Source organism: Ciconia boyciana, chromosome 22, assembly GCF_034638445.1.
Source record: "Ciconia boyciana chromosome 22, ASM3463844v1, whole genome shotgun sequence".
In the NCBI taxonomy this organism is placed as follows: Eukaryota; Metazoa; Chordata; class Aves; order Ciconiiformes; family Ciconiidae; genus Ciconia; species Ciconia boyciana.
In genome coordinates, this window is record NC_132955.1 from 598,660 (window position 1) to 622,251 (window position 23,592).

General features: G+C 50.8%; 1 protein-coding gene and 1 long non-coding RNA gene across 2 annotated transcripts; one reads left to right on the forward strand and one right to left on the reverse strand.

Moving 5' to 3' along the window:
* Positions 1-2,741: 2,741 nt before the first annotated feature.
* On the reverse strand, positions 2,742-8,752 carry LOC140662314 (uncharacterized). Its single transcript, XR_012046054.1, has 3 exons — positions 8,640-8,752; positions 7,072-7,118; positions 2,742-3,089 (listed from the first exon to the last, which is right to left on the reverse strand). It is a non-coding gene; the product is annotated as an uncharacterized lncRNA (long non-coding RNA).
* CAVIN1 (caveolae associated protein 1) lies at positions 4,000-23,367 on the forward strand. Its single transcript, XM_072885650.1, has 2 exons — positions 4,000-4,609; positions 20,478-23,367. Exons 1-2 carry the CDS (start codon positions 4,190-4,192, stop codon positions 21,141-21,143), a joined length of 1,086 nt encoding a protein of 361 aa, XP_072741751.1. The 5' UTR covers positions 4,000-4,189; the 3' UTR covers positions 21,144-23,367.
* The last annotated feature ends 225 nt before the right edge of the window (positions 23,368-23,592 follow it).

The following is a 23,592-nucleotide window of genomic DNA, read 5'->3' on the forward strand; positions in this document are numbered from 1 at the left end:
GGGGCTGGAGCGGGCGGCCCCCGGGTCCTCCCAGAGCCGCGGGCCTGCCCCGTTCCTGGCCGGACGCCTTCCGCCGTTCCTGCAGCGTGGGGGTCGGGACTGGGCGGCTCGGCTGAGCCCCCTGCGGCCCTGGGCGCAGCTGGGTGCCCCGGCCTGGCGCGCCTCAGCCTCGCCGCCTTCTTGCACCAGCCGGCCCGAAGTAAGAGTTTCCTTGTTGAAGTCAGTAGAACTAAGGGAAATGAAAGAGCAAAAAGTAGCTTGTCGGAGTTAAATCCAGGTGTGGTACAAGCACACGTCAACGGAGGCGACTGCCTCCAGCAGCCCAAAGGCTAACCCGTGGGTATAGCACTTCATAACACAGAAATCCAATTAAATACAAGAAACCTCCGGGCCTATCAGGAGTTTTCTGCACTAGACTGTTAATGGAAACATGGTTCATTGGGAAGGAAGCCAAAAAGCACAGATATTGAAGTTAAAACTCACTAAACTTCCAAGTACTTCTACTTACTGACCGTGTCGTCGAGTAAATGCTTGGTCTTGATATGATTAAAAGAGGAGCTTTGGCAATAGCAAAACCATGATTTAACCACAGGTCCCTTTCCGCACGGTTGTCTTTGGTTTGAAAGCCCCTCATGGTGCGCAGCAAAGCGGAGGTGGGATGCTCCCTCGGGACCCGGGCAGGCATCTGCCTCCTTGGGAATGGAGGATCCTGGTTATTACTATGTGCTTATTTGTAATGCTCTGACAGAGGGGCACCGATGGGGCTGTGGGTGCTGCTCAAGCTCAGAAGAACAAATCCCAAGCACTGCTCCTAAGAGGTCCTACAAGACAAAAGACCGCCTGCAGATATGTAAGGAAATAACGACATCGTACGGGTCGGCGTGGTGGGCTGCAGTCATGGGGAACGACACCCCGTGCCAGCCAACTCGGGCTGTGTTAGTGAGGCTAGTGGTGCTGCGTGACAGAAATGGCAGTGGCAGGGCTGCTGACACTCTCAGTTTTTGCTTCTGTTCTGCTATTTGACATGTCTCAAATTGATTATGAAAAAGTGAGCAAGTTAGAAGGTTAAATAACACGTGTCTTAATTTGTCATGAAATGAGTTTGGTGCCTGTGAAATGCATTGCAGTGGCAGTGGCCTGTAAGGCTGAACTCTTCTTGTCTGCAGGGTGCATCTGACAGCTCAGAAAGTTGCACACATACTGCACATTTCCTCCCCCTGAACTTATCCCCAGGTCTTTGGAAAACAGAGGATAATTTTCTTTCTTTTTCTCTGTCCAGTCTGTTTCTGCTGTACTTAAGCTACAGGTGAAGGGACAAATTGCGTCAACTGGACTTGGTGAAATTTAGCAGAGAGTCTGTCCACTGCAAGTCAAGACCGTTCCTTATTTCTGACAGGCCCTAAGCAGCTGCATCTTGCTATTTAAGAAGTTAGTGAGCTGAGCGGTTTCCTTTAGTCACAGGGACTTCCACGCACTGATGTGGAAGCAGATGCTGCACATCGTATCCCTTTGTTGTCCTGTGTACATCTGACAGAGTTTTTCTTTGAAGCTGAAATACACTAGTTTTTGTTTGGACTGTCTGTTCCGTGTCCGTGTAAAGAATTCAGTAGTGGTGCTATAAAATCGCTGGGATATTGGAATGGTCAGTAATATCTAAGGCATAGTGCAAGCATGGAAGAGCCAAAGATCAAACTATATCTACCGTGCAATGAGAGCAACAAGAAATTGTTCACACTAGAAGAGATTGTGATGGATTTCACTGTCCTGTGTGCTCAAGTCGGTGTGAAGGCTCCAAAGGGAAGGCTGCAGTTTGCCACCTATTGGCTTTTCCTGGTATGTCTCCATGGCAGAAAATGGCTGAAATGAACTCAGTCCTAACATAGAAAATTACTCATCGCATTTTAGCCTGGGGTGTGATTGCTGTGTGCAGAGCAAGCACTGAGTGTGGCACTTCATCTCTTCTACTGCATATCACAACCAAATATAAATTCCTGTTCTCTTGTTTTGTCTGATTCTGTCTAGATTGACCTACTCAGTCTGATTTTTTTAAATTATTCCCAAATGGGGAAACAAAGGCACAGAGATTGCATTGAAGTCACACATGGAATAGATGGCAGACCTAGAAAGAGAGCACTGGTCTGCTTGCATCCTGTCCTGTACATGAAACTTTGCAGCAGATGTCTGTGGAAATCCACTCTGAAGCAGATATCCCCAGTGAGAAACAACTGCAAAGCCTCAACACTCTGGCTGGAGTGAGGATTTTTTTCATGGAACTGACTCATCAGCAGCAAACACTGGAAATAAATCCTCAGGAAAAAGGTCCCTCCAGGAAAAAACAGGGTGTAGAAAAGCAACCTATTTTTAATACATGACATAATACCTTTTGTGGAAGCTGCACAGCACGGTTTACTGATGCACAGTGAAACCAAATCTAGATCAATGGCGCAGTGTGGGTACAACAGCAGTAAAAAGCGAGCTGTCACATGGCAGAGAACACAGGGGCGCGGAAAGTGCTGACTGTCATGGGCATTCATCATGAAACAATGTTCCTCTCCATCTGTTTGTGCGCCCTGGGTTTCCCAGCTTGTACGCTTGGAATTAAGCATTTATTTCCTCCAGCACTGTCTTGAGGTAGGCTGTGAGCCTGGAGAAACCGAGTGTTGTAGAGCATTAATTTTATTTGCCAGCCTGTGGCAAATTGCAAGGGTGGGCTTGACCCCGGCCGGAGGCAGGATGTGCTGAGTATGAATTGCCTGTTGTCAAGGCTACAGGACAAGAGGGAAACTGCAGCCTTCCCAGTCTGCCCACAGCCCTTCAGCTGAGCCTGGAAGGGCTTTCTGCTGCCCAAGCCGGCAGAGGCTTCACAGCAGTTCTGTCCGTGAGAGCTCGATTTCCTTTGGCTGAGCCAACACCGGTGATAGTGAAGAGGGTCTCACCCAGGGTCACTCTCGAGATCTGAATTTTCCTTCTTCACATTCCTGTGCTTGGTCCTGCTGGGTTGTTGTAGACGGTCTTTGGTAGCACCTCCCGAGTGTCTTCTAAGGCAGTAAGCTGATGGTGGCTCCACGAGGCACAAACTTCTGCCAACACTATATAAGACTCTATGAGTTGCTTTCTGTCAATACTGAGGTTAAAAGTTAGCAAAATAAGGATTGTTTCTTCCCTGTATTTTCCAAAGCAATACGTACTCTATTAAGTTCTGAAACAGTATTTTTTTTACCAATAAAGCCTTATGTAACACAATGTATTTGGGCATTGCTTACAAGTACATTTTTGCATGGCATACGCTGAAGCATGGCCCGCATTTAAAAGTCTAGTGACTAGATTTGTCGATGGATAGAGGATTGCAGAGCTGAGATAGCTGCTTTTAGGTGGGAGTGGCTAGCTGCTTCACTTCAGGAGTGCATTATACTTCTTCTTGCTGTGTTAAATCTGCATAGAGATGTGGTGCATGCTGTATGTATCATGTGTACGCCTCTTGTGTACATTGACACACATGGGAGCATGCATTTTTATGATCCAGAAGTTACGTGCCATAACTACTCAATCCAAATTGTAGTCTTTTGTTAAAGTATTGCAAATCAGGCTCTCATAGTCCTGGAAAGAAGCTAACCATTGGCAAAAGATCTGAATTTTCCAGCTGAACTTTAACGTGTGCAGTTGTTTAAACCAGCCTTCCTTTAATGTATACAGCTGTGCCCAGATGGGGTTGCTTTCTTTCCAGCAGCTTCCCGAGCCATTTGCTCAAGGTTTTTGTTTTTTCCTCTCATTACTTATAGTGCCTTTAGACTTATGGTAAAGAAGAGGCAGTTGTAGTTTCAGAGCTTTGCATTCCTCACTGAGCTGTGCCTGTGTTTGCATGCAAAGCCGTCGCCTCCCCTCCAACTATTTTAATCATTTCAGAAAGGGTGGGTCATCAGGCATTTGGCAGCGGGCTCCTTTTATATAGCTGAGGTGGAGTCAGCCAATGACCTGCAAGCCTGGAAAATTTTGCAGGGCAGTTTCACTGGACGGCTTTGCAGAGCTGTGCCATTTGAATTTCAGCACAGACATCCACGCACTGTGCTCTCCATTTCTGGCGTGTCTCCCAGCGCAGAGTTTAGCTGAGGCTCGGGTTTAGTTTTCCCTCCTCTCTCTCCCTGTAGTGACAGCTTCTCCGGGCTCTGCTAGCCAGGACTCCCAAGCGATCATGGAGGATACTACTTTGCAAATTATTGAACCACCAGCTGCTTCTGAGGCCTCTGAGGAGCAAGTGCCTGAAGAACCCATCAAATCAGACCAGATCAATGGTGTGATGGTGCTGACCCTTCTGGACAAGATCATTGGAGCAGTGGATCAGATCCAGCTGACCCAAACACAGCTGGAGGAGAGACAGCAAGAGATGGATAGCGCAGTGACCAGCATCCAAGGAGAATTAACCAAGCTGACAAAGGCACACACCACCACCAGCAACACTGTGAACAAGATGCTGGAAAAAGTGCGCAAGGTGAGCGTCAACGTGAAAACCGTTCGGCAGAACCTGGAAAAGCAAGCTGGGCAGATAAAGAAGCTAGAGGCCAACGAAGCGGAGCTCCTGAAACGCAGAAACTTCAAAGTCATGATCTACCAGGTAAGGAGCTATTTCACAACTTCTTTATGTCCTGTTAGTGGGTATTTCCTTTGCTAAGGGTTCTGTCGCTCGGCATGGTCAGTCCATTACTCTCCCAAACTCCCCTGACTGTCTGGCAGTCCAACTTGAGGCGGGTCCGAAGTAGCTCTCTCATTCATGATTGAACATTGTCTGTGTGTTCTAAGACAAGGTTTGATACAGTTGCTATAGTTAACAGGAATTTTAACAACTATAGTGAGAGTGGCCCTCAGCACTCATTGCAGTGGACCAGAAGTATCAAAATAATCTGATTTTACTGCTTAGCTAAAAAAAGAACAAGAATGCACTGGGTTCTGGAAGGGGGTATTGTAAATCCGTCTGCCAACGACTTTTCTACTGGGAGGGAACATGTGTATTGCTACGTGGAGAGCGATAATATTTCAGATTTGTGACATGCATCCGATAACAAGAGTCAGTAACCCCAGCATTGGGGTTAATCTCACTGACTAGGACAGATTGAGACATTAGAGAAAATACAGAACAGCTCCTTGAGCTCATTAGGACTCAGCTCTGCCTTTGCTGTTGTGCTTGTACAGATTTCCACGTTCTTTCTTCTGCAGCCTGTGAGTCTTGAATCTTCGAGTTGTCTGGTTTCAATAACAGCTTTGGTTTGCCTGATGTTCAACCCCTGTGCTAAGCGTTGGATTTTTCCTTTAATATTAAACAAGAAGAAAAAGAGGAATATGTTTCTGTCAGTTTTCCTGTCTGGAGTTAGTCTTCCTTATCAGAGCAAATGCTTATATTGGGCCATGGAAGAAAAGTGAGTGAAATAGTTAATGATTCAGTTAGAAGCCTCTGGGTTAATAATAGACAGCGGCAGGGACAAATAGAGAAGCATCTAGTGCTGATCACAGGAAGAGAGAGAAGAAAAACAGAAAAAAAGGGAAAATGCTTCTTACTACAGGGTTTGAAGGGAGAGCTGATCATAATAGGCTCAGGAATCTAACAAGTACGGGGGCCTGTGTAACTGATTCACAGCTTAAGCATTTGTATTTTTATCCTGCCTGAAAGGCTGAAATACTCGAGCCTATTCAGATCATACGGGCAACCTAACCAGTTATATATATGTATTTATTATAAGCTCTTTGTATCAGGCTTTTGGGGGAGGATGGATCTATCCATGGAAAAACAAAATAGACCTCTGAATGTACTGCAGAAGCAACAAACATGGCAAAATAAGAAGAGTGAAGGGAATTGTTTAAACATAACATTCCTTGTGGGTTACAGAAATAGGTGGGAAGCTGGCAAGCTTCTAGATCCTTTGGAAGCGTCCTAAACATCGGCAGGTTGACATTTTGTGAGCTGTTCATTTTGGTTTGCTGTTGCTTATGAGTATTGAGTAGAGTTTCTCTTTGAATATGAAAAAGCAATCCTGCTTCCAAAGGCAATCAGGGGCAATGCTCTTGCTGGTGTAATGACGACAGAACAGCCTCTGAGTGAATCAGTTGACAAGGGACTATGGCAGGGATTTTATGAATCATGAAGATATTAGGGAAAAAAAAAGAATGATTTGTAACTCAGAACAATTTCCCAGCATGGACTTTAGTGTGGTTTGACTGTGAGACCACAGAGCACAAGTGAGAAATTCTCCAGGTTTGCTTCATGTGAAATGGAGCCTTTGTGCCCTCATGGAAATCCTCACACTTCCACAGGGCGCCTGAGCAGACCTTGCCACAAAGGGTGAGGATCCAGTTCTGGGGAGACCGAAGGTGTGGCAGCAAGCGCGCAGGCTCGTGACGGGCACTGCTGAGGCAAATGAAGGTCTCTCTTGGAGGAGAAACTCTTGATTGTCTCTTAATTTGGTGCTTAAACTGAAAAACAAAATCCATGGTGGGGTTTCGATGTTTGAATACTAGAAAGAAATAGGCAATGGTAATATTAGTGTGCCTGAGTAACAAATACTTTTATTGATAGTACTCTTGTGCTGCATTACTGTGGCAAAGACAGACCCATACGACAAGAATTCGATTGCCAGGCACGGACCGCAGGGAATCCCCTGGAAGAATGGGGTATGTTTTTGCAGTCCTCTGCAATAGTGTAACCGCTCTTTCCTGCATACGATGGAAACATAGATTTTTGGTCAACAGAGAATGTTTCTAAATTATATCAATCTACAGTTTGTCTCAGAGCTATGTTAATTATTATGTCTCATATAGAAAATAGGGTTGCTTAATGGTTGCATTGTTCTGTAGATTGCACTCCATAAAAACGTCATCATGTAATTTTCAGTGTACAGAAACCTGAATTGTGTAAGGAAAAATAATCTGTCGTATATAGGAGTCTCCCTTATTTGTGGAGACGTTTTATTCCGAAGAAGTTAAACACTTTGAGGGATCTTGGAAGTTTTACATTTGGCTTTGGGGAGTTTTATTCTGCTTTGTTTTTTCCTGGGAGGGACAGGATTTTTAGAGTTTTTGTCTTACCGTAGTTATGGAGATGTCATTCTTCAGAAATTCCTAACACAGGCTGACTGTGGGAATTGCACAGCAGATTTGCAAAAACACCAGGTTAGAACTTTGTGTCCCAATTTATTCATATGAATATTTTATCACAGTCAGTAATTCTAGGCACATCAATGACAGGAGCGGTACTTCGCCTGCGATTATGCAAAACAGATAATGCTAACACATTTAAAGAATAAAACTCTGTACAGAAAGAAGTGATACTTTTGTGCGTAGATTGTAAAGGCATTTATCAAATCGAGGATGGTGTTCAGCTGCTTTACGGATACTGAACAATGCTATTGGTTGCAGGAAGCCTTGTTGATTCCCGCTGGATTACCTGTTTGCTAATATTCTTCTGTGTTTCAGTATGAATAATCATGACATTTAAAAAAAAAAAAAAATCAAGAGTCTATAAAACCAAAACTTTATGATGGGCTCCACCCTGGGAGCTTAAATGAGGAAAATTCACTGTTTTCCTAACTGTCTTTATCATTTAAAAAAACATTACAAAATAACTCTTTCCTCATTCAGTGTTTCACTGCTTAAGCCCCACCACCTATCAAAGTTTATGTTAGATACTTTCTTGACAATGTAATTAATTCTGTGATGGCGAGCAACATTATTACTACTTACTAACTCAGAAAAAGCTGCCTTTGGAAAGCTGCAATTAACTTTCCTGTGCAATTGCATTTTCAGTTGCTACCGCTAAAAATGCAAAGATTAGTCTTTTCTTTCAGAGAACAAGACATAAACTCACCGTAAGAGACATAAAATATTACATAAAATAAGAGACATAAAATATTTTCAGTAAGAGACATAAAATATTTTCAGGCAAGATAGCTGAGTAAAACAGTAGTCATGCTCTACAGGGATTTAATATTGCATGATTCTGTGGTATGAAGAAATAAAAGGAGGTAAAAATGAATCAGCTCTTTAGCAGTTGTAGATGTTTGATTATTCTCTCAGCGTTGAATACTGAGTCTCCAGCAGTTATGGAGGGACTATTTCAGGAGTGCAAATAAGACCTTTTGGCACCTTGGGAGAAAGCGGTCAAACTACCTGCAAGGGTTGTATTTTGCTAGCTGTTAGATTAGGAAGAAGTGAAAATCAAATTTTGTTCAGGGAAAGCTTGACCGGTCGAGATGAGCCTAAAGCACATCTGCCTGCTTAGTTTCAAACTTTGGGGGAGAAAGCGCAGAACTGAAAATCACTTCCACTGGGGCTGGCTAAGGGCAAGGCATCAAGCAGAATGTTTACGGGCTGTTACTCGCAGTCACGTATGTACGTGCACGTGCTTTCTCACTTGCTCACTCTCTCAAATACACTTTTACCTGATTTTGCCAGGAGCTGGTCTGATTTCTATGGAGGTAAGAGTTTTTGTACTGACTTAAGGTAGGGAATTAGATCAATTCTTGAGAATAAAATTGGAAAGAAACAACCCCCCTTCCAAATTACCACATCTTTTTGTTTTGAAAACAAGCCTACCGAAAGCAAAGGTGACAGACTTTTGACAAGCTGCTGTGTAAACAGAAGTTCAGTACTCTTACCGTAAACAGGACTTGCCTTCCTAAAAAGTCTGATGTCAAATGACTATGTGCGCTTGTTAGCAGCCCACGGGAACAGAGCTCCTCAGTGCTTCCTTTGTGCCGTCTGTCCTGGGCTCCTGTCTTTCAGAAAAATTAGGACACCAACAAATTTGGTTAGAGTGGTTGCTAATAAAAACAAACTAAAATGACTTCATCCCACATCTCCTGGTTTTAGGATACAAGAATCTGGGGCTGGTTACTACAGTTCATTATTAAGTCATGGATGTCCATCCCATGCGAAAAGCTACTGCTCTAAACCAGACAGCATGCCACATTCATCTGAAGAAGGGCATGTGTCAGTGCTTACGTAAGCATGGCATTTTTCCTCCAAACATTTTTCAACAATTAAACTTATTTTTGCAAATGTCAAAGGCCTGGTTTTCTTACAGCCAGACATCCGAATGCTTGCAGCATGCAGCACACATATTGAATGTTGAATTTCTAAAATGTGCTGGTCCTTTATTTTGAGGCTTATGTGGGCGCTGAGCTCAAGGGAAGTCTGGCTCGTGATGTGCGGCGTTGTTTGTCGGGAAGAGAGCAGCCTCTGTCAAAGGTGTGCGGACGGGCTGCTCCCCACACTGTCAGATTCGGGGGCTCCCGTGGGGCTCCTCTGCTCTTCAGGTGACTCCAGTGGCCGCTCAGAGCCTCGTGAGACGTGGCGTTTCTCTGGGAAGGGCCAGGCGGTTATGAGAGCAGGATAGAACATGAGCCTCAGCCGTACAATGTGTAGGGTAGGTAGGGCTGGACGAGGAAATATAAATAGCACAGCTTGGCTTTTGTGCCTTGAGTGGGCCTTATACGGACGAGAGCAACAAGATTGTCGATCATGGGGAGGAGGGATGAATTTCAAACCTGCACGTTAACGCGACAGATTCAGAGTCCAGACCTGAACTGCCTGATTTTTAGGTCTGTGCTCCACAAAGGAGAGCGTGGAAAAGAACATGAGCTTGGGGCTCTGATGAGAAGCACAGGGCAGGGAGCACAGGGTGTACAAACCCATGTACCGCAGCCACCACACCCACTGCCCCTGGGCTGCAGCCTTTCTCCACCTCCTAAACAGCATGTCAGCCACCCCGAGCTATGGGTTTTTTTCAAGCTAATAATTCTGAAACAAAAACCTTATGAGTCTAAGGGCAGCGGAGGGTTTGTGAGAGCCAGCGTGATCTGCAGTCCCAAAGAACAGCCTGTGTGGGTTACATGCCTTGGATTCCGTGGAGCTCGCCCAACTACAAGCGTTAAAGAATAAATAGAAATTTCAAATAAAATTTGAATTCTGGTACTGGGGATAAGCATGGGCACTAGGCACTCACATTGTGCTTTTTGTGCAAGACCAGTTGGCTCTGTTGTGCTTAGGAGCGCTCCGTGCCTGAACTTGAGCCCCTCTCTGGATCTGGAGCAGCACTGTATGTAGCATCAGTTTTTCCCAGTGGTTCGCTGCAAAGGTTTGCATTGCAGCAGTCAGTGGTTTTTGTATTTATTGTCTGATAATACTTAAAAATAAAAGGCTGGTTTCATTTTGCTGTGAATCCACTGAAAAGCAGCTCCCTTTGTAGCCACATTTCTTGACCCAGGTTCAGCAGACAATTACTGACAGCTTCTCCCTGCTGGGTTTGTGCATCTGCAGCCTGCCACATCCCAAGAAATGCCTCCTCCAGTGACAGTTCCAGTGTGGTTGATGGGGACAGGATATTCCTCTGGTGCTGGATTTGCTTTTGCTTTATTTTATTCTGTTTTTAAAAGAAATACCAGAGAGAATTAATCATGAAGCCTTTATTAAAAACCACAAAAAATCTGAATCATACAAACTGATACTCATTAATTAAAAGTTAATATTGTTTGTCTCTGGTCCTTTGTCTTTGTTGCTGGAATAGAGGGGTCTCAACCCAGAACACTATTGTATCTTCCCTTCTGTCCTCCTGCTTTTGGCCACAGAAGTAGCAAAATTAGAGGTGAAAAAATGCCATCCCAGGGGAAGGAGAAAAATATCATTCAACTCGTTTCCTTCAGGCTGCAGCACTGAATTCTCCATCCATTGTAAGGGGCACCATGTTAACATCTTGATGTGCAAAGAGTCCTTCATATTCTCTGCACATTACTGAATTATAGGAGTCTCAACATAATAATTCACAGGAGATGGAGCCTTTAAAAAATTTCAGGATGTTAATAGCTCTCAATTCCAAGCTTTTTCTTAGTGCGGATTATCAGTCTTTCTACCAAAAGACAGCTCTGGAACATGGATTTCTGTGTTGCAGCTTGGAATCAACTGCATTAATATTTCATTGCTCAGGTATTGTTTATAAGCAGTTAGTGCCAGGACTGTGTGTTTTGCTGAAGTCCTTTCAGCATTATAGTTGCAAACTGAGCTGGGCAGCAATAAATTGTCTCAGAGCAAAGGGCCAGAGGCTGCTCGGCCAGTTGGGATAGGGTTAGATTGGGCAATTAGTGGCTCGTGAAAATAAAACCAAAGGTAATATTCCTTCTGATCACATATTCCTCTCTCAGGCCTCTCTTGTGCCTATCGGCAGTGGATCTAAGCATCCATCATGATGTCTGTGTGATGCCAGTGGGACCGCTGCACACGGGAGTATAATGAAGTGCAGAATTTGCCGGCGGTGCTCACTGGGCTAGGTGGCTGGAGTGTTCTTCCAGTGAGATTGTGGCTCATTTTCCCATTCGTAAGCTAGGTATGAGCCCTCGCAAACATAAATTAACCCATCATGGACACACAGCGGGAAAAACTCTCCAAGGCCACATGTTACCCAGTTTGCAGGTCTGGGATTAGAAACTGAAGAATTCAAGAAGCTAGTCAGTGTTCAGACTGTGCCTCTCTGGGAAAACACAGTCCCATTACTCTCCAGCGTTCCCTGGGTGTGAATTTGACCGGTAGATGGTAAAAGCTGCTTAGTGTTGTAGGTGCTGGAGAACACTGGAAGGGTGTGAGCATCGTGGGACAAGTGGTACTCCTGCATATTATCTCCATTTCTCCCATTTTGTTTGCTCGCATGCTTTTATGTGAATGCGAACGCTCTGTAGCTGGCGTACGTCCCTCTGCGTCCTTCGGCATTGCTCACAAGGCAGGCACTGAGCGTGCTGTGGGTGACTCACCACGCGCTGTCACCCCATCCCAGCTCCAGTCGAGGCACGCAGTTTCTGCCAGGCTGGTGGGCAGGAGGAGTGAGCAACCACGCTCAGGCTAACAGAGCCATTCTTCCAAAGAACGTACTGCTTGGCCTAGGTACAGACTTGGTGAAACCAAGGGCTGTTCCTGCATCTTCGCTGAAGCTGCTTCTTGCTACGCTACCCAGAAGTGTGATGTGCTGTCCCTATCTAAGTAATGAGTAGAGAACTATGCAGTCTCCACTCTCTGCTGTACTGCGATGCGTCTGTGACCCACGTGAAGCATGGCAGTGACTCATAAGCTTTTCAGCAACATGCTTAGCCCTCTTTTATCCTGTTTGGGATAATGTTGTCCTCTTGATTCTGCAAGATCTTCTACAACTCACAAAGCACCTGAAGAATTGTGGGTCCACTGTTCAGCTGCAGGATAAGACAAAGACCAGAAACAAAGATGTTCAGTCTCAGTGAGAGAAAATCAAATATTTAGAATAAAAAGTCTCAGGATGTTTAGTCTGTAGCTTTATGTGAGGATGCAAACGTCAGTATCAGCACAGATCTATCTGCAAATCATCTGCAATGCAAACTCCATCTTTATGGGTTTGCTGTTCAGAAATAGCTCTGGAGTTATTAATCAGATGAGACAGGTTTATCCGGGAGGAGCAGTTCTGAGAGTAAAGCCAGTTGTACAAACAGGCTGATAATAGGATCAAAACTTTTTTCTGCTGTCAGATCTGCAATCTACTTACTTCTCTGTTTCCTACAGACCTGCCTTTCTTCTGACTCACTGTTAGGCAAAAGCACTTTTCCAAACACAGCCTCCTCTCCCCGCGCCGTTCCTCCCTTGCCTTTCACCATTAGGTTTGAACTAGCTCCAGCGCCTGTACCGTGCTGCTCATTCTCACCAGCTAATGAAGAAGATACAGCCTTTTAGGACATAGCTTCCAGGACACAGAGTAACTAGATGTGCCTGATAGAGAAAAGTGCCAAGAAGATTGCACAATACACAAAATTACAGAGGGTAGAAGGACTTTTGCTAGTCAGGGAGATACTACTTGAGAATGAACTAGTTTATCCCTTTAACGTTTACCTAATCCCAACCTGTTTTGCTTTTTCCCCTCATATTTTCCCCTCCCTTTTCCTTTGTCTCAGCAGTATTCTTCTGGTGACTTCTTACTGCAGGGTTCAGTAGCCTTCTCTTCAAGGAGTCGAGGCTCCTCTTTTTATGGACCTCTTGGAACTACTGGAGATAAAATCTGTCCAATCTCTGGAAGCTAAGAGTTGAGGCCATGCCTATTGCATATGGAGGGGTTAATTTTATATGCCAGCTGCTGCTAGGGGTGCTGAGTAGCCATCCCCTGTCCTCAGGGTGTGTTTAGCAGAAGAGAGAGGTTTTGATTTTGCAGCGAGCGTGTTTGCTGCGTCACTGGGTATAGACGTCCGTAAGCTGCTGGGTATTTTCCAGTGTTGGTTTAGGGTATGGTCAGTACGTGAACAAAACCAATGAATGGAGTTCTGGAATCACACCTGGCTGTTTCGATCTCTCCAGCTCATGTATTTGAATTAATAAACATAGGATTTTAAAATCACAATCTTTTCATAATCTTACACACACAAGTAAACTCTGCCTTCAGCTACACCACAGAAATCGGAGGTATCTCCAGAATAGCTGACATTAAATCACTCTGTGAACAGCAGTGTGAAAAGAGACCAGAATCTGGCCCTATGGCAGCATTCAACATAAATACGCCTGAAATCATAGAAGGGATTCTGCATCTCCTAGGACCTGCCATAAGTTAGAGAAGGACACCCTTCCTTCTAATAAGTCTTTGCTGACTGTCTTTTCTGTCAGATTTTGCTACCTGGCTTGTCCCTTTACTCAGTCATACCCCTGTGCCTTTTCTCTCTGCCTGTTCTCATGCTAACCCGGATTTCTTTGTTGGCGATGCTCCTGATCAGATTCCCAGCGGGGCCAGGTAAGTTTTTCCATTGTGCTTCCTTTCCGCTGGCCATTGAAATGCAGTTTTCCTCGTCTTAGCCCGAGAAGATCCAGAGCGTGCGCTTTGAGTCTTCGCCAGGGACTGCCCTCTGAGCCGTCTCCAGGAACAGTTCCCTCTGCCCGCGCTGCGGAAAGTGCCATGGCCCAAATCAGCAGAAGACATGCGAGGAGGCAGCAGTTTAGGGCCTCAGCAAGGAGCACCCCCTGAAGATCGCTTTGAACCTCTTCTGAAACTCTGAAAGCTGCTGATTCCAGAGCCTTTGCCTTCTCCGCCTGCTTGTGGCTGCTGCAAGCCTTCAGACCTGCAAGGCTGATCTTTCAGTTGGCAGAAATGCCTCCGCTTGTTGACTAATCTGCTTGCTGCTTGCTGCATGCTGCTGCCCTAGTTATAATGGATGGTGAGGAGCTGTGATTTTCTCTCAGGCATTACGGGACTTGTCCTGCGCTACCTCTGCAATCTGGGAGGCAGAAATTGCTGTGTGGCTTGCATGAAGGGCTAGCAGCCAGGAGCAGTTGGCTCTGCTGGCATCTGCTGTGACTAGGCAAATCCTACCTGTTTTCTGAGCCTCATTTTCTCCCTCTGAAATACAGACCTGATAATACCTACCTCCTCAGGCTTCTTGTAAGGTTTAGTTGATAAGTGTTTGTGAAATGGTTTGAAGTTATTGTTTTACATAGATAAAAGACAGGCAGAGAGCACAAACTGTGTGACACAGAACTACAGTTGGCTCAGGTAGACACTGCAGCATCCATTTCTGTTCAGTGGCAGCCCCCCAGCTCTGTGCACTAGGAGCTAGGCTCCTGCACGCAGACTGGAGCCGGTGGTGCCTTTAACTGCTGTTTATCTAATGCTTATCTCATGCCGCAAGGACCACTGGTAACAGCACAGTGCCCTGTTAGCCTTCCTCTTATTGTGTGGCTACTGGAGAAAATACCCTAAGCTCCGGTTGCCTGCACTTCGGGTGGTCACCCAGTGGTGCGTGCGGCGCTGTCCGGTGGGAACAGCCACGTCGGTCGGTGGACAGGACTCCCCTGGGAGCTGGGCGAAGGTGAACTCAGCCTGGGAATCGGGGTCTCTGGGGAAAGCTGCCAGGGAAAACTTCTCCTTTTCAAGGAGAGTGACAGGATTTTTTAAAAAAGCAGTTTTTTGTGATATAGCAAGAGAGTCTGATAGCAATTATAACCTCCACTGAAAAACCTCTGTTCCAACAAGGCGCTGGAGAAGAAAGCACAGCCCTCTGCTTTTCTGCGCAGGGCATCTTTGCATCTCTGAGCTCTGCTAGGCTGTGGATGCTTATCAGGTGTGTTGCTGTTACTCAAGAATAACTGAATCCCCCTTCCCGTGACACTGATGGAAGGTCAGCACAGAAAAGCATTCTCTAAGGACTGGCAGAGCAAAACAGTTGTCGTGGCAATGGGAGTGCAGAACTTCTTCTTCTTCTCGGGCAGGGCTCGATCTGACCTGGAAGGCTGTCTTCTGCCCAGATGCTTTTAATCCTCCCTCAGCCTGCCCCCAGGCCAGAGCTTGTCTGGTCTGCCCTAGGTGTGCAGAGGAAGGGCTGGCGTGGTGCAGGAGATGCAGCAAGCTCCGGCTCACCCAGCAGCAGCCGGGATCAGCCCTCTTTGGCCATAGCAGGGGATGTGAGCTGGTCATGTTCTGCATGTTATGGCTGCATGTCAACCAAACTCAACTGTTTGTGCTGTTGCAATTGTGTAAAAATAACTGAACGAAATGAATTACAGATGTGATCAGCATGTGCATGTGAAAAATCCTCCATTAAACCTTCAAACTGGAGATTGGAGTGGCTGGGAGTTCTGGGACTCTGTTTTTTACACAATGACAATAAAAGCCTCTTCAAGAGCAATCCAGGAGCCCGTCTCGCATTTTGGGAACGTTCCCCAGATTCGCTGGTGATTCTGCAGCGCTTGAAGAGCTCTGCTAGGCTGGGAATGCAGCTCAGCTTTGTGTCTCATTGGCCTTTTATATGACAGGGGAAGTGTTTACATGTGTTGTAGCAACCAGGCGGTGTGTACATGACCATACAGGGCTGCCTGGGTGACTCACTGCAAGGGAACTCGGGCTCGAAAACAACATCAGATAAAAAGCCCACTTAGTGGAGCAAGGCAGAGGCGGGTCTGCCCGGTAGATCTAACAGCTCTGAATTGTTTGAAGTAGGAGGAATACAGAGCAGCCCAGCACCCTGTCAGCTGGCAGCCGGCTGCCTTCGATGCCGGGTGCCGGGGCCCTCCAGGCACCCACAAGGTCTGCAGGCCATCGGGCTGCCAGTCCCATCGGCTCTGCCAGCGGGAGGGAGCTTCCCGAAGTAAACCGCTTCCCCGGGGAGGTCTGTGCCGAAGGGAGAGCACAGCTGTACCCGTCAGACTGGGGAATGGGCCGGGAGGTGGCACGCTGTAAATAGGTAAAAGAAAAGTAGAACTTGAATCAGAGCTGAACCTTTCTGTGAAGCACATCAGATGGCAGCGAGCTCAGCCCCAGCACACACGCAGATGCTACCTGTCCTTCTGCTGGCCGTTGCTGTGCTTGGTGCACAGAGTAGGAAGATTTTTCTTCTGCTGGTATAAAAATCTTCTGAGAAATCTTGTTTACCCACTGTCTTTGTGCCAGCTGGATTCAAGCTGTCTTAGAGAACAGAACTGGTTTGCATTCGCTGACTGGGAGCCAGGGTTTGAACACCCCAACAGGCAGGGATCCCAAGACCCAGGATTTTGGACTCGCCCACTTCAAGGGTCAGTGCTTTCCCAGTAAAAATAGAGTAGTTGGAATGCCTGGTGTTAAAAATGTGGCTCATCTGGATGAGTCATGAGTGAAATAGAGTACACAGACCATAGTGCCTTGCCCAGAGCAGGGATTTGTGTAGCAGCCACCCATAGACCCGGGATGGTTCTTGATTGTTCCAGCGAGGTCCCGTGGTCCTCCACCGCAGGCAGACATGGCTGTGTCTGCAGGCACGTTCTGCCCACACCGGGCAGCTCCCCTTCCCCAGGGGAGAAACACCTCTCAAGCAGGGAGGAGGAGGCCCTTGCTGGCATTTGGGCAGTGCCTGGGTGCAGACGGAGAGCTACATGCGAGGGATGCTCAGCAGCGACATGCTCGTCCCCATTAAGGCGTGCCAGAGCTGTTGGTTGTTCTCGCACCAGCTGTCCTGAGCATAAGCCAGAGCCTGCTAAACCAGGCTGGGTTTAGCTGGAATGCTCCCTAGGTGCAGGTGGGCTTTGAGTCAGGAAAGTGACCCATGGCACACAGTGCTGAAAATCCACCAGCTGTCCTCCAGCTGGTTATCTGTGGCTCGGATAAGCAATCAGATTGAAGCAGAGTCAGGGGAAAAAAATGCAGGAATTGTACCAGGCATAGGAAAGAGCGACGCACTGTCTGGGGGCCCTCGGCTGGCCTGATGGCCCTGGGGCAGGCATGTCACCCCTGCTCACCCTGGCCCTGCAGGAAAGGGGATGGGTGAGGATTGCAAAGGTTTCCCAAGTGCAGCTGGAGAAAAGCTCTAGGAAACAGCCTCGAGGGGGGAGGTTGGGATTGTAGGCACCCTTACTTATGGGAATAGCTTTGCTCCCGCTTTGCCTCTGTGTTTGAGCAATGAGGGTGCCTCCTGAAAGAGGCGTGAGCAGAGTCTCCAGTCCATGAGCGCCGCTGGGCTGGGGCTAGGGCAGCTGCCTGCGGGGACGGTGCACGGGACAGCAGAAGCGTGGGTCTGTACATAAGTGCAGCCTGTGGGAGTTAGGATCAAACAGCCGGGCAATTGCTGTTCTCAGGATTAAGTGGCAGGGATTACAGAGCCGCACCGTCACCCTGACAGGGTTGCTCCAGCTGTCCCGTGTACGAGGAGCTGCTGCTGGCCACGTCTGCATGGTTGTGAGGAAAGAGTTGCTGCCGAGGTTAGATGGGTGTGTTGCTGGCGCAGCCCATTCAGCCACATCAGAAAATTCAGTCAGAAGGTGGATTTGCTGGTGTAATACGAGGAAAGGCGGTGATTTATGTGGCAGACATGGAGTTTTTGAGGTGGTGTTTCTTTCTGCACACACATGTTCTGGAGCTAACAAGGGGCTGATAAGTATCTGAGTTTGCAGGATATGGCCTGTTTCCAGTGACGGCCGTGCCAGGCGAGAGGGGGATGCCTTTGTTCTGGCTCATTGTGTTGACTCGAGGGAAGGAAGTGGATGGAGTTCCTGATGTTCTTGGCTCGGTGGGCCAGGGTCCCCGGGAGTCTCTGGGATTGCTCCAGCAGGTGTTGTTGTGGAGAACAGGATCCCTTCCCAGTGACGTGGATTTGTTCTGGACCGACCTGACCCTCTGGAGAGCACATGTATTGTTTTCTCCTGAAGTGGCTAATCTAATGAAGAAAACATATGTTGGCCACTTCACCTTAATCTCCAGAAAGTATTTGGGACCAGAGCTGTGATCCGGAGGGTGAAGAGCTTTGCCCAGCACAGCTATCTGCTCTGAATAAAACCCAGAACAAAACCCCTGCTCTGGCAGACTCTGCATTTTGACTGTGGACACTGCAGCCTGTGTCGCCTTCGCTGAGCCCAGCGCTCCACGGAGATGGCTTTTCATTGTTCACAAAGTTTTTCCAGGTGAATCCCTGCTGGAGTCATGTATTCAATAAACTTATGTCAGTTCTCAAGTGGTATAATGGAAGGAACTGCTGGGGACAGCGTAGCTGGCTGAGCCGAGCAGCCCCATGTCTGCAGAGGGAGGGTCCTGTCCTGCCTTCGTCCATGGGCTCAGGCCGGAGCAGCAGCATGGCAGTGCCCTTGGTCAGCCGGAGCAGCAGCACGTCAGTGTGGTGTTGGGAGAGCGCTCGGGGCGCGGGCGTGCGAACACGCCGTCCCTTCCGGTGCTGCGCGAGGGATCGGGACGTCCTCTGCTGCAGCAGCGCCAGAGAAACCTGCGCAGAAGCGTGGCTGGAGTCGGCACGGCTCTTCGGGGCTGGGCTGTTTTGGTGGTTTGACCATCATGGGTGTCCTGGCTTTTGACATCTGCATAGCTCGTTAGCTCGCGGCTGCGTTGGTGCAGTGGCTACTGCTGTGCAAACGTGACACGCGGAGCGTGCAGCCTTGCACGGGAGATGCCACGGCAAATTCACCCTCCCGGGACATGGGGCAGCTCTGCTCCTGGCATCCCTGAGCCGGGGGAAGGCGAGTCGCTGCCAGCGTTTGCCATGCGCGTCAAGCATTCGGGCCTGGGGTACCCTGGCGTCTGCCCCTTGATATCACTGGGCCCTGCTCCTGCCAGTGTTGGACTGGGATCCCCCGTCCTTTGTCCGTTCAGCTCCTGTCTGCCTCGGGGCTGGGAATGGCACCCGGCCGTCCTGCTGCCCAGGCTTTTCTCCAAACCTCAGCCCGGTGGCTCCACTCTCTGCGTGCCCGTTCCACACACTGCCTTTCGGCTGCTGCTGGCTTTCTGACAGCGCTCGTCTCGGCAGCTCCACGCCTCTCTTGCCCAGCTCTGTAGATTAAAACCACTCGGGCAATAAATTTCTGAGCCGTGGGCTGCAGCCCCGCAGCTGTGATGCTTCTTACAGTGATGGGCTATTTCCAGCCTGTCCTGGGAACAGAGAGGTGATTCATTGCAGCAGGGACGCACGCTATGTGCTGCTCAGATGAAAACCAATCCCACTCCAGACCTGTGCCCCTCTCCTGGGCACATGCTTGTCCTGTGCCACTGGGATCAGAAACTTGGCTGACCCAGGAGAGTGTAGAAGCTGAATGAATTCACCCCCTGTCCCGAGGAGAGACAGCGTAACCTTGCAGACCTAGCTCTGCGAGTCGGGGCCGCTGTCTCCTCTGTCTTCAGATACAGGCTTGGACAAATTCCGTAACTTTTTCCCCAGCAGAGAAATGGGAAAAACAGGGCAGCCTGCTGCATCCCAAGAGATGTCCCACATCTGGATCCTGCAGGCCTTGGGAAAGTGTGAGCACAGACCGCGGTCGGCCAGCCCAGTGTGTGCACGCTGGGCAGCGTGGCCGGACTCACGGCTCTGGACTGTGCTGCCATCTGCAGCCCAGCGCTGCGCCGTGGGCCGGACCCTGGCCAGGCCGGGGAGCTGGGGGCAGCCAGCGGTCTTGCCAAGAGAAGACCACCCGCGGGAAGGAAGCTGAAACGCCGTGGGCTGGAGAGGACGGGAAGGGCTCTGGGCGGGCGCCAGGGAGCAAAGGGGCACCACAGGGCTCAAGGGGGTTCCCTGCGCCCCTCCACGGCAGGATGCGGGCGGGGGTGTTCTGGGGCCAGGAGCGGGGTCATGCGATGGCCAGGTCCTGGGATGAAGGTGAAACTGGAGGGGACGGGACTGTGACAGGGGCACAGGAGGAAGGGAAAAGTCTCCAGTTTCAGTGCTGGCCTGCCTCTTCCTGCACCGCTGGAGTCACGGATGGGCGTGGAACCAGCCCAGAGTGAGCAGAGCTGGTATACCTGAGCTTAAATATAGCAGAGCCCTAAGCTGCTGCAGGTAGAGCAGATCCTCTTTACAGTCATTTATCAGGTGCACTAAGGGAGGATGAGCCCAGGCCTGACGTCGCCTGGGTCGGTTTAGCCATGAATCATGCGAACGTAGCTATGCTTCTGCTCTGCGGCAGGGCCGGGCGGGGGGGCTGGCTCCCGAGCTGGAGAGGCTGGGTGCGCGTGTGTCTCACTGGCTCCGCTCTGTGTCTTGCAGGATGAAGTGAAGCTCCCGTCTAAACTGAGCATCAGCAAGTCTCTGAAGGAGGGTGAAAAGCTAGAGAAGGAAGGTGAGGGCGAGGAGGTGCCTGTGGGTGAGGACCATGCAGAGGAGGACCACATCCAGCTCTCCTCAGATGAAGAGGTGGAGATTGAAGAGATTATCGAAGAGTCACGGGCAGAGCGCATCAAAAGGAGTGGCATGAAAAGAGTGGATGACTTTAAGAAGGCATTCTCAAAGGAGAAGATGGAGAAGACTAAGCTAAAGACCAAGGAAAACCTGGAGAAGACCCGCCACAACTTGGAGAAGACCCGCCACAACCTGGAGAAGAGGATGAACAAACTGGGCACCAAGATTGTGACTAACGAAAGGAGAGAGAAGATGAAGACCTCTCGGGATAAGCTGAGGAAGTCTTTCACCCCTGACCACACCATCTATGCCAGGTCCAAGACAGCTGTCTACAAAGTGCCACCCTTCACTTTCCACGTCAAGAAAATAAGAGAGGGCGAGGTGGAAGTGAAAGCCACGGAGCTGGTGGAGGTTGCTGGAGAGGAGGGAGAAAACTCAGATCTGCTGCGTGGGGAGAGCCCCGAGATGCACACGCTGCTGGAGATCACGGAGGAGTCCGACGCGGTACTGGTGGACAAGAGTGACAGCGAGTAGGACATGCTGCAGCACAGAAGGGTTGTGGACGACGGCTGAACACGCAATCATTCACATTTCGAGATCTCTCTCTGCCCTGGTGCCCCAGGGGAAGTGTACACAATGCATCTTTACTACCCTGCAGAGCCGACGCCAATCCCCTGCCTGCTAGGACAAGGTGTATTTTATATTTTAGTTTTAGCACACGGAAATGTTAGGAACACAGGACTGTTTTTCTTACACTGTTAAATCACCCTTGGAGACCATTCCTGCCGCAGGCTGCGTGAGAGCCTTCTAGCACCAGGCTTGAAGACGGGCTTTGAGTGACGGGGACCCAGCCCAGCTGGAGAGTGCTAAAACCAAGATAACGGCTGTACACCTGGAAAGCTCAAGTGTCCTCCATGAGCAAAGACCTGGTGTCAAGAAAGCTTCCTGCCAAGCAGCCCGCCGGCCCACGCCACCCCAGCTCCCTGTGCCAGGCTGCACGGCCATCCCCGCAGGCAGGAAGACGCACAGGACCCAAGCTGGCCGCCCCTTCGGGGGAGCAGAGGAACTGTGACGCACCCAGCGTGCGGGAGGGAAGAGCTGAGCAAGTCCCGTTGATGGGCAGAGTACGGGCGAAGCTGAGCCAGCCGCGTGGCAGGCAGGCGGGTCTGCTCCTCTCTGCCCTCCCGAGGACTGGATTGCGTGGCGGTGCCTCGGACGGCTTCGCCACAAAGCTGCCCTGCAGCTGGGACTGCCGTGGCTGCCTGCGTGGCATCACAGGGCCGGGGCCCGCTGCTCCTCCCCGCTGCGCTGGGGCCGTCTCTGCGACAGCCCTGGGGCCGCGGCACGAGCAGCACGGGCCGCGCGCGGCCGCACGCTCCCCTGCCCGGGTTACAGATCCGGCTGCCAGAGGCGCGGCGGCCGCGGGCGCATCCTCGCTGGGGCAGGGAGCGCCGCAGAGGCGGGGTGCTGGATCTGGTCCCTCCGCACCCGCAAGGGTGGCGGCAGCAGGCAGCGAGGTGCGCGCTCGCTGCCCAGGGAGAGGGGACGCGCAGGCAGCGGTGCTGGAGCAGCCACCACCCGCTGCAGCTTGTTTCCAGAGGGATATGGGATGCGCTGAGGCCATGCGAGGCTCCTGACTGTCAGAGGGCGGCCTTGACACCGGTCCAGCACCGGACCTTGAGTATTTCTGAGCATCTGCTTCCTCCAGGGGTCCCGGCACGGCAAAGGCTCGTGCCCACGTCCTGCGCTTTCCTCCCCCTTTCCCGCTTTCCGCAGCTTCGCTCCCTGTCCCCTGCAGCAAGGCAGCGCTAGGGTAGCACACCGCAGCTTGCGGGCACTGCCCCGGCTCACCCGGGGCTGCCACGCTCCGGCTCTCATGTAGGCAGCCACCGCCGCAGCACGACCCGGCCCTGCGGGAGCAGGCGGCGAGGCAGGAGGCCGCACGCCTCGGCTGCTTCGCCCGGGGAGCTGCGGATGCGCCGGGGAGGCCGATCCCGGCGGGCAGGCCAGGGAGGGACCCGGTCACGCTCATCCCCGTCTGCTTGCGGGGCTCGGCCCTTCCCCGTCAGCGCAGTCGCTTGTCCCCCCAGCCCGCTCCCCCCAGGCAGCAGGGAGGGCTGCTCTTGCTAACATAACCGAATATATAAACTTGCTTTTTCTCTAAGAATTATTTTCCCTCTTCTTTAGTGCATCCAGCCTGACCCCGGCCCCAGGGTCCTGTCCTGGTGCCCGCGCTGCCGGGGCCTGTATCGGTGCCCGGGAGATGCCTGGCGCGGGCGGCGCTGCCGCAGCCACCGTCCCCGGAGAAGGCGCGCCCGTGGCAGTCCCGTGTGCCGGCCAGCGGCAGCCGGGGGGCGGCTGCAGGCAGCCCCGAGGCTCCCGGTCGGGCAGGGGGCCCTGCCTCCCCGCTCGGGACAGCGGGCACTGGCTCTTGGCCGCCCGCCGCTCTGCCCGCGGGTCCTGCCGGGCCTCCTGCCCGCGGGGCCGGCCGGCCGGCGGTTCCCAGCCCAGCGTGGGCCGCCGGCCCGCGGGTCAGCTCCCCCGCGGAGCCTCTCGCGGGCCCACGGGCGGTTCTCACGTAGGTGTTTCTTCCCGCGGAGCAGCGGGGCCGGGCGGCTGGCGCCGAGGGCACGAGGCCCCCGGGCCCGGACGGGCGCAGCGCGGGGCCGGGGCGGCGGGAGCCCGGACGAGCCCCCGGCCGTTCCCGCGGCCGCGTCCCGGCGAGCAGCGCAACTAATAAAGTCTCTTTTGTAAACCACCGGCGTGCGGGCTGTTCATGGCGGGGCCGCGGGGGGCCAGCGAGGGGCGGGGGGGGGGCAGAGGGTCGGGGAGACACCCCCGCGCGGAGCCGGGGCCCGCCGCCCCTCACGGGGCCGGTGCCCGTGGCTCCGCGCGGGGTCGCTGCCGCGCCCCGGCCGCGGAGCGCGGGGCCCGCCCCGGGCGGCGCTGCCCCTTTAAGAGGCGGTGGCGGCGGCCGCGGGCC

Bases quoted from the DNA above. Each gene is read 5' to 3' on its own strand.
- CAVIN1 (XM_072885650.1), top strand. From the start codon at position 4,190: ATGGAGGATACTACTTTGCAAATTATTGAACCACCAGCTGCTTCTGAG. The intron at 4,610-20,477 runs GTAAGGAGCTAT...TGTGTCTTGCAG, and splicing joins TCAAAGTCATGATCTACCAG to GATGAAGTGAAGCTCCCGTC.